Source organism: Calliphora vicina, chromosome 3 (genome assembly GCF_958450345.1).
Source record: "Calliphora vicina chromosome 3, idCalVici1.1, whole genome shotgun sequence".
Taxonomy (NCBI): domain Eukaryota; kingdom Metazoa; phylum Arthropoda; class Insecta; order Diptera; family Calliphoridae; genus Calliphora; species Calliphora vicina.
In genome coordinates this window covers 36,012,501-36,023,344 of record NC_088782.1, presented here as the reverse complement: position 1 = coordinate 36,023,344, position 10,844 = coordinate 36,012,501, and the positions used below count along the sequence as shown (strand labels likewise).

General features: G+C 32.2%; 3 protein-coding genes across 3 annotated transcripts in view; 2 read left to right on the top strand and 1 right to left on the bottom strand.

Annotated features, from left to right (window-relative positions):
* The first annotated feature begins 320 nt into the window (after positions 1–320).
* LOC135955265 (uncharacterized) lies at positions 321–653 on the top strand. The gene has a single exon (XM_065505601.1). It carries the CDS (start codon positions 415–417, stop codon positions 577–579), a length of 165 nt encoding a protein of 54 aa, XP_065361673.1. The 5' UTR covers positions 321–414; the 3' UTR covers positions 580–653.
* Positions 654–4,659: 4,006 nt separating this feature from the next.
* LOC135955063 (uncharacterized) lies at positions 4,660–10,575 on the top strand. The gene is made up of 2 exons (XM_065505354.1): positions 4,660–4,809; positions 9,178–10,575. The coding sequence occupies exons 1-2, from the start codon at positions 4,662–4,664 to the stop codon at positions 10,554–10,556; spliced, it is 1,527 nt and encodes a 508-aa protein (XP_065361426.1). The 5' UTR covers positions 4,660–4,661; the 3' UTR covers positions 10,557–10,575.
* The window catches only part of LOC135955064 (uncharacterized), a 919-nt gene continuing 613 nt past the window's right edge, over positions 10,539–10,844 (bottom strand). Inside the window, exon 1 of the mRNA XM_065505355.1 lies at positions 10,539–10,844. This exon is cut by the window's right edge and continues 613 nt beyond it. Coding sequence (XP_065361427.1) covers positions 10,587–10,844 — 258 coding nt within the window. The 3' untranslated portion in view covers positions 10,539–10,586.

Below are 10,844 nucleotides of genomic sequence, written 5' to 3'. Positions count from 1 at the left end.
TATCAGCAAATGACTGATCCACAGAGACTCCTCAGATATTGAACATTAACTAGCTGTCACCACATCTCTATCTGAAAAACAATTGTTATTCTTATTTGCGTATTTTCCCAATGACCACATTTTTCTACGAATTGTTGTTTTGTTTTCCTATTTTATTTGTTGAAAACTTAAATATTGACACATTGCATCAGCAGTACTACTAACGTTTTTACATCATACCTCCAACACTTGATTAAACAAGCGTCTGATTAAACATCTAGTTTCAAGTACAAAGGCTAGCATTGACCCATTTTGCGTATAAATAACTCTGCATTGAGATGCATTACTTCATTCAGTTTTTCTTCATACATTTTGTTGAAGTTTAAGTCGGTCAATCAATCAATCAATCAATCTTGTATTGGATTTATAAACAAAATGCAGGTTACAAATCTATTCTTTTACCTGTTGATTGTGGCAAGTTTACTCTTGTTCAGTGCACCAGTAGCTGAATCAACATTCCTGTTCTTCGCCTGCTTGCGTAGATCACCACTTTGTCCATTCCGCACAACTACTACAACTACCACCACACCAGCTCCTTAGAAACATGGATGTAGTTTAATATAATCAAAATAATAAATGAAATAATATATTAATTGCAAGAAAATAATTAAAAATTAGTTTTATTTTTACTAGTTTTGTAAACTTTTTACCATGGATGGTCACTTATGGTGAAAGGTATAAATAAAGTGGTTAAACCGGATCCCCAAGAAAGGCAAAAGATAACCGACATTTACCCACCGAGATAATTCAACTCACAGGAAATAATTCAGTATCCCGGGAACTATTAGAGATATTATTACGAAATTGCACATGGTTGCAGCAGAGGTATTTTGTAGATGATTTACAGTTTCCTAGGAGAAATGGGGACCAAGTCATGGCCCCTTAAATATGGTCACCTCGTGTTTATTTTTTTTAAAAAAATGGCCAACAAACCATTTATGATTTGAATGAGCTGAAATTTAAAATATAACTTTTAGGTGTTTGGGTTTCTTGAGACGGTGTCGGACATATTTCTCCCCTTCCGTCCTTCTTCGTATATACACAAGCTTCATTCGTCCAAAAATGAAATATAATTCCCACTTATGGGCCGGAGCTACAAAGTCAAGTCTAGAGCTGCTGGACCGGGTTCAAAAAAGGGCGGTTGATCTCATAGGTGATGAAACTGTTATCCGATTTATCGATACTTTAGAACATCGTCGGAATGTTTGGTAGCTTATCCTTATTTTACAGATATTATCACCGGTGTTGTTCAGCAGACATAAGCAATCTCATACCTAATACGAGCACTTTCATTCGGAGCACACACCTATCGAAAATATCGCACCCATTTGCTATAAATTTAAATATCGACCGCACGACACATTATAGGGAAAACTCTTTTCTTTTGGTCGAACCTCCTTCTCATAACTCTATTTAATAACATCCACACAATGATCTGCATATATAGGGGTAGTAACGGTTAAATACATCATAACACAATTTTGAATTAATGTAGATCCAAAAGTCCTTAAATCAGTGCACAGTGGTTTAGAAACTTTTTTTTTTTAAAATAATTCGGTATCTTGGGAACTATTGGAGATATTGTTATGAAATTTCACATGGTATGAGCTGAGGTGTTTTCGAGTTGATTTACGTTTGTTCAGTTTCCTTGAGACAATGGGGGCCAGTGCGTAGCCCCTCAAAGTTGGCCACCTCGGGTCTCAAATTTATTTAAAAAATCGCCAAAAATCCATTTATGACCCGAATAATGGATTTTTCAAATTTTATATTTTGATTCGTGGAAAATCACCATATGAATTTGTTTTTAGTTCCAAAATTTTATAAAATTATTTAGTTTTACTAAAATATCAATCCAAATGGGTCAAGGTTTGTGGAAGTTCTGAGGAGTAAATAAAGACTTTTAATATAAGTATTTATACTTTAGTAAAATTAAATAATTTTATAAAATTTTGGGACTTCATTTACCTTAAAAACTAAAAAAAATTCATATGGTGATTATCCACGAATAAAAATATAAAATTTGAATTAATGTAAAATTTTAACCATTAAAGATAACATAACAAAAATCTGGAACCAATATAGACTAAAATGGCATTAGAGTTTTTGAATTTTTTTATTTTCAAATACTGAAATTCCTAAAACGGTGAAAATGTGTTCCAAAAACTGAGTTTTTTTTAGAAAAGTTACTACTGTGATGTTTTTTACCATGTGGTAGTAAAAATACTTAGTACGTATTTAAAAAATATATGGGGTTATGCAAATATATAGCTTTTTCGTGGATCGGTGCTATGCCTTTTTAGAATTTTTTACTCAAACCGAATTTTTTTTTTTTTAAATCGGCCAAGTTTGGATAGGACTGGGGGGTGGTATGTCCGTTTAAGTGAGCCAAGTTTTTCTTTACACGCTTTTGCATTAAGTTATCTTTTCGGATCATATAAAAATTATATACAGTTTCGAAGAAATTTTTTTTCTACAAAAGAAAAAATATATGGGCTTTTTTGGGAAAAAACGTAAAAAATGCGGTCCTTTTTACAAGTTCCAAATTTTGGATGCGTATAACTTTTTATAGGGAAGAGATAACTGTTAGCATGTTGTTATACCCTACACCACCATAGTGGGGAGAGTATTATGCGTTTGTGCAGATGTTTGTAACGCCCAAAAATATTAGTCTAACACCCACCTTAAAGTATACCGATCGACTTAGAATCACTTTCTGAGTCGATTAAACGATGTCCGTCCGTCTGGTTGGCTGGCCGGCTGGCTGGCTGGAGTACAGGTCGCAATTTTGAAGATATTTCGATAAAATTTGGTACATATTACTTTTTCGGCCCAAGGAAGCCTGTTGAAACTGGCTGAAATCGGTCCATTATTTCACCTAGCCCCCATACAAAGTCCCCTCGAAATTGGACTTTATCGGTCATAAATGTTTAATTTATCTATGTATCTACACAAATTTCTCTCCAAATAAGTTTTATATATACAAAATTCATGTCACCAAATTTTGTTACGATCGGTGCATAATTAGTCATAGCTCCCATATAGACCCGCTTCCGAAAATCACTTTAACGTGCATAAATCGCTTAAAAATGTTCGTATACACACAAAATTCAACATAGTTAAATTTAATATAGACATAAATCACACGACCTAATTTCAAGGTGATCGGTCCATAATTGGTCATAGCTCCCATATAAGGCCCACTTCCGAAAATCACTCATGAATATAAATTATTGATATTTTAAAAGAAAAATATTTTTACTCATTTACTTGGTGTAGGGTATTATATGGTCGGGCTTGACCGATCATACTTTCCTACTTGTTTTTATTTTATTTAGAATTTTATCGCCAAAATAGCTGATATTTTAAAAATAAATTTCGACTCTCCGTAGGCCCGCCATATCTAAAAAACCATAAAAAGATCGAGCAAAATTAAAAAATGAATCAATAAACCTGAATATCTCTTCAACTAATAGAGATAACCTACACTTGTAAGCGTATTTTTTGTAGATCTTCTCAAGGAATATTTATATTCAAAATTTCAGTTGATTCAAAAAATTTGAGACCCGAGGTGACCAACTTTGAGGGTCTACGTACTTGCCCCCATTAATGCTAGGATGCTGAACAAACGCAAATCAACTCGAAAACCCCTCAGCTCAGTTCCCAAGATACCGAATTATTTCCAACAAAAAGTTTTTAAACCGCTGTTCAGTGGCATTATAATTTTTTTATTTGCCAACACCAAAATTCCTAAAACGTGCAAAATATGTTCCAAAAACTAAGATTTTTTAGAAAAGTCCCAACTGTGACATTATGTTTGTATGTATTTAAATAACATATAGGGTTATAAAACTATCGGGTTTTTTCGAGGATCGGTGCTATGTATTTTTAGAATTTTTTACTAAAAATTTTTTTTTTAAAATTGACCAAGTTTGGATGGGTTTTGAGGGTACTATGTCCGATTAAGTGAGCCAAATATTACTTTACACGCTGTTGCATTAAATCCTCTTTCTGGATCATATACAGATTTTATTTAGTCCCGAAGAAATGGATTTTCTTCAAAAGAAAAAAAATATAGGGAGTTTTTTTGAAAAAAAAAACGTTAAAAATACTGCCCTTTTTACATGTTCCAACTTTGGATGCGTGTAAATCGTTATAGGGACGACATAACTGTTAGCAAGTTTATTTCATTTAGAATTTTATCGCCAATATAGCTGATTTTTTAAAAATAAATTTCGACCCTATGTAGGCCCGCCATATCTAAAAATCCAAAAAGAGATCGTGCAAAATTAAACAAAATAAATAAACCTAAATATCTCTTCTATTAAAAGAGATAACTTTCAAATGTAAGCGTATTTTTTTTGTAATTTTTCCAACTATATTATTTGCTTTATTCAGCTTGTTAATTTACTTTAACAAAAACTGCTAAAATAAAAACAAGAACTATATACAACTTGTTTTTCCAGCGAAATTCATCAAATATTAGCTTTGCACCAGATATATGTCTTTTAAATATTCTACAAAAATTTATACAGTTGTTTTCTTGTGGAATTTTCCAGCATGACTTAGGGGCTTGCATGATTGTTTATGACATTTTATAATTTAGTTTTCATTAATAGACGAAGATGCATTGGCGAAACTTAAAGTTTTATTTAAGTTTTTCATTTAATATAGTTCTAGTTGTGTTATATATTACCAGTAAATTATATGAAAAGTCAAAAGAAAGAACGTTAATTTTAAACAAAAATAAATTAAATGTGGATCAAAGAAGTGGTAATAATAAAATAGTAAATTTATTTAACAAGTATATATGTGGTAAAATCATAAACAAAAAGGAATATATGATTCGAAAGTATTAGGAGTTTAACATGTATGTCCTTTTTCGGATTTTCGATGCTCCCAATTTAAATTTTTTTTAACCAAATTCCAGAAAATTATTAGATTTTGTTTTCGTTTATAATAAGTTATAATTAAGAATTAACAAGAAAGTATATTCTGTCAAACCCGACCATATAATACCCTACACTGAGTATATGAGCAAATCATTTTTTATTTAAAAGTTAATTTTTTTACTTTTTCGAATGGAAAAATTAAACTTATTTGTGTTGAATTTTGTGTATACACCAACATTTATGATCGTTCGGAAATGGGCCTCATATGGGAACTAAGTCGGTTATGGATTAAATGTCATTTTATATTTAAATGTGGGAGCTTCTATTTTGAAACATTTCAAGAATATAAATTTATTCAAAGTATTGGTCATTATTAGCTATGACCGTTTCCAATCTTTCTGGCAACATATGGATTCCGAGCTAAAACATCTGCTCATCTGTTGAGACCAAGATCGAATCATTTAATACAGGTGCTTAGTGATGCTGTGACTAGATTTCAGCAGCTCCTAATAGATAGGACCAATTTGCTCCCACCAAATACAGAGCATTATTTGGCCGATTCGGCTGATCGGCCGGTCTTCACATACGATTTCATACACTTCGCGTTATCGTAAGTAATGATTCGTTGTATTTTCCTTTATAGCGATCAGCTGCATTTGAAACATAAAAACTCGTCTTGCAATGTCTCTCGGGTTCAATTCAATTTGTATACCCTACACCACCATAGTGGGGAGGGTATTATGCGTTTGTAACGCCAAAAATATTAGTCTAACACCCACCTTAAAGTATACCGATCGACTTAGAATCACTTTCTGAGTCGATTAAACGATGTCTATCCGTCCGTCCGTCTGGTCGGCTGGCTGGCTGTCAATGTAAACCTTGTGCGCAGAGTACAGGTCGCAATTTTCAAGATATTTCCATCAAATTTGGTACATATTATTTTTTCGGCCCAAGGACCAAGCCTATCGAAACTGGCTGAAATCGGTCCATTATTTCACCTAGCCCCCATACAAATGTCCTTCCGAAATTCGACATTATCGGTCATAAATGTTTAATTTATAAATGTACCTCCATAAATTGCGCTCCAAATTAGTTTTATATACACAAAATTCATGTCACCAAATTTTGTTACGATCGGTCCATAATTAGTCATAGCTCCCATATAGATCCGCTTCCGAAAATCAATTTAACGTGCATAAATCGCTTAAAAATGTTGGTAAACAATTAAAATTCAACATAGTTAACTTTAATATTCACATAAATCACACGACCTAATTTCATGGTGATCGGTCCATAATTGGTTCATAGCCCCCATATAGGGCCACTTCCGAAAATCACTCAAAATTATAAATTATTGAAATTTTAACAGAAAAATGTTTTTGCTCTTTTACTTAGTGTAGGGTATTATATGGTCGGGCTTGACCGACCATACTTTCTTACTTGTTTGATATTCAGCTTTGAGCTATTTTTTGACTGGTTGTTGAAACGATTAGGTGCCATAAAAGGCACCAGAGAAAAAATATAGTTGTGCATGTTTACTGTAACCATTTCAATATTGTTACAAGATTTTTAACAATATTATAGTCACAGTAACTATTTACATGATTGTTGTAATTATAATATGGTTAATTTACGATTCACATGATTGTATCAACCATATATATTGTTACAGTAAACTATGATTTTGATGTTGAATGATTTTATCATAATATGTTGGTTTCAGATTATGATATCCATAAGCCGTGAGCAGCAAGTTTGTCACAAACATATACTTGTTTACTGTAACTATATATATGGTTGATATAATCATATGAATCGTAAATTCACCATGTTATGGTTACCACAATCATGCAAATAGTATAAATGCTAGGGGATTTTCGTAGGGGTTTTAAAAGAGAAACAAAAAAAAGATATGACTTTAAATCAAAGTGTAAATGTCACCTAAGGGGACATTTACTATGACTTTAAGTCATGACTTAAAATCACTGGTTTATTCAGCTTTGAACTCTTTCTGATTGGTTGTTGATACGATTAGATGCCAAAAAAGTCAAATATGGTTGAAAAAAGTCTTCGTATAAATGCAATGAAATTTTCTTAGGGGTTTAAAAAAAGAAACAAAAAAAATACATGACTTTAAATCAAAGTGTAAATTTCGCCTAAATATGCTAGGGCTTTTTAATATTATTTTTTTTTTAATTTTTATTGTTCTGTAATAAAAGAAAGAAAAAATAAAACAAGTAAGAGTACTATATTCGGCCGTGCCGAATCTTAAATACCCTCCACCTAAATATGACGGTATAAAAACTGAAATAATATAACAGTTGTTAGAAAGACTAGTTTACGCAGAAGATATTTTATTTCAATTGTACAAAAAATTGTATCTAATTCAGCAATTTACGATTGAAATTCCTAATAGAACGCATGAAATTTAACAATTTATATACTTAATAATTAGTTAATACCTTTGGATCAAAATTTTTCCTTGCTAACCTCAACTGAAGAATTATACAAATATATTTGGTCAAATTTCAAAATATTGGATGTGGGACTTATATATTATGCACTTATATGGGTGCTGTGGCCAATTATGGACCAATATTCACAAAATTCAGTATTATGATTTTTGAATACAAATTACTGAACTGTGTACTATTTTTGTTCAATATATGGAAGCTATGACCTATTATGATCCTAAGTATTTGAGGGCTATTTTTGTAGAATTTCATATAAACAACGCTATTAACAAAAGTGGACCTTATATGGGAGCTATGCCTAATTATGGACGAATATTTAAAAAATCTTGTACTACGATTCTTGGATACAAATTACTGATTGGTGTAAAATTTTGGTTCAGTACATATTTTTTTTTGGATATTTGTGCAGGGAGCTATGGTTAAATATGGACCGATATTCAAAAAATTCAGAAGTATGCTATGACCAATTATCGGCCAATCTGCATAAAATTTGGAACAGTGATATATATGAGTATAATTTGTGTGGAATTTTAGCATAATAAATGTATTTATAAGAGATTTATGAGTACTTAACTGATTTTTGGAAGTGGACCTTATATGGGAGCTATGGTCAAATATGGACCGATATTCACAAAATCCAGTAGTATGATTTCTAAATATAAACTATGGATGTGTGTGAAATTTTGTTTTGATATTGATATTTTTTAGATATTTATATAGGTTATTGTGTTTTTCGGAAGTGGTCCTTATATGGCAGCTATAACCAATTATCGGCCGATCTTCATAGAATTAGGTACAGCGATTTTGGTATATATGGGGATTATTCATGTCGAATTTCAACTTGATAGCGATATTTATAAGACATTTATGCTTATTTAAGAGATTTTCGGAAGTGTACTTTATATGGGGGCTATGGTCAAATATGGGCTGATCCATGAAAAATTTTGGAATATAATTTCTTTTACCACGAAACTTATTTTTGCTGAATTTCATGTGGATATTCCTATTCTGTAGGCATTTATAGACCATAGAACCATATTTCGGGAAGAAATTTGTATGGGGACTAGGAGAAATCATGGACCTATTCTTATAATTTTCACCAGAGTTACTCCTTTTATCACAAAAGTAACGAGTGCAAAATTTTATGATATTAGCTGCAATAAATTTACAAAAAATGTCCAAAAATATGTGAAAATTATCAATTTTTTTTTGAGGTTGTCCTACATTTTCATTCATAACTTTGGTTCCACTGTACCGATTTCGCTGATTTTCAATACCAAACTGCTTAGGACAATAATAAACATTTTTCTTGCAACTCTACAAAGTTTGTTTGCGTATTTTGGACGTGAGCGTGTTTTACACAGACGGACAGACGGACAGACGGACAGACGGACAGACAGACGGACATGGCTCAATCGACTTAGAATTTCATAAGGATCAATAATATATATACTTTGTTGGGTCTCAGATGAATATTTCTCAATGTTACACACGGAATGACAAACTTATATATACCCTCATTCACCACTTATGGTGGTGGAGGGTATAAAAAGAAAGAAAGAACAAAACAGACATTTTCGAAAAAAAACAAACATTGAGTGATGAAATAGTTCCAGAAGATTTCTTAAAGGGGGCTTGTTATTTAGTGGTTTCGTACTAGTTTTGATTATGACAATTTTAAGCGATCGAGAACTAACTTCGGTACCAATACACTTTTTTCCGAAAAATAATGTAAATTTATTTATTTTTTTTTATATTTAATTTTATCTTTACAGAACCCAACAAATTTACCATACAAGAGCGCATAGCCAAAAATATTCCTTATTTGCCCATAGAAGATCTGTTAACCACTCTAAGCAGTAGTCGTAACTACAATTATACTTGCGCTTGGTATCCAAGCATCATGGATATACAAATACAAAATGAATATTGGCAAATATTTCATAACAAAAAGCAGACATATTTTATATTTGGAGCCTACCTGGATGTTAGGCCATTGGTGACGGAAAATAAGATATTAATAAGAATATTAGCTATGATTGATTTAATTTCTGAACATGCCAACGATTATCCAGCAGCATATTGTCAAATTTGGTTTAGAGAACGATACATGCCTTTAATTGTGCCTGTGGAGAGGACACAATTTATATGGAGATATAATTGGGGTCATAATGCTAAATATAGTTTTCCGCATATTCTAACATGTGCTGTGCCTAGAGCTTACAAACATTTCATGCCGAAAAGTGTATCGTTGGTAGCAGCACCCTGTGATAAGGCCACCAATCATGTGAGAGTAATTTACAGACCACTGAAGTCTAGGGAGAAAAAAAGGGATTTCGCAGTCTGCATTAAGGGTTTAGATTTTCCCTACACCGATTTATCATATCGTTTGGTGGAATATATGGAGTCTTTACGAGTCCTAGGAGCCCAGAAAGTTATAGTGTATAATTTAGAGTCACATGCTAATATTACAAAGGTATTAAATTATTATCAGCAGACAGGATTTGTGGAAATTCGTGCATTTAGTTTTTCTCTAAAATATTCAAACTTACCGGAATATCGCCATCTACAGTTGACCACTAAAAAGGACGCTTTTCGTTTGCATGAAAGCATACTGTACAACGATTGTATCTACAGGAATATGTATCAGTTTAAATACATAGCTGTCTGGGATATAGATGAATTGCCCATACCTTTAAAAAACTACACAAACTGGCAGGATCTGGTTAAAATGGCTCAAGACTCTAAGCAGCCCAACTGTAAAAGCTATGCCAGCTTTTGTTTTTTGTGTGCCTATTTTCCAAGCTATGCAGAAAAACCAACATTTAGCAAAGAGCTTCCTGATTACTTTTATATGCTGCAACATGTAAGACGTGTTAGGAGTTATGCTGAATATGGTTGGGCCATGAAATGTCTGCATAATACGGATCATATTATAGCTACCCACAATCATTTTCCTATTCACTATGCTGCTGATTGCAGGGATTACACATTTCACAGCACGGATGCCCAAATGAATCACTATCGGGATCCACCATTTAAAGAAAATCTTTCGAATTCCATAACAGACCAAAGATTGTGGCGTTTTGCTCCACAAATTATAGAGAATTCATTAAAAATATTCGAGGAATTGGATTTTTTTGAGAAAATTTAATAAATTCTATGTAGTAACAATAAAAAAATTCTAGCAAAATTCTTTTAAAATTTTAAATTTATCCCATATACAAATACCGCGAGTATTGGAAAATACAAAAGCGAATGCTTGGCCAGCATCTTCATATAAAAATAATTCTTTAGCTTTATTTACACCCAGTTCCAGAGAACGATTTAATTCTTCCTGACAAGTATTCGCTTCATATTCTTCCATTAAGATCGTGTGAAAAACATAATTGAAATTTGTCACTTTCCCATAAAGCTGTTTATCATGAATAACCATTATAAT

What these genes read in the sequence shown, in the direction of transcription:
- LOC135955265 (XM_065505601.1), top strand. Translation starts at nt 415, where the DNA reads ATGCAGGTTACAAATCTATTCTTTTACCTGTTGATTGTGGCAAGTTTA.
- LOC135955063 (XM_065505354.1), top strand. Translation starts at nt 4,662, where the DNA reads ATGCATTGGCGAAACTTAAAGTTTTATTTAAGTTTTTCATTTAATATA. An exon ending in AAATGTGGATCAAAGAAGTG is followed by an intron (nt 4,810 to 9,177) that starts GTAATAATAAAA and finishes TTATCTTTACAG; the next exon opens with AACCCAACAAATTTACCATA.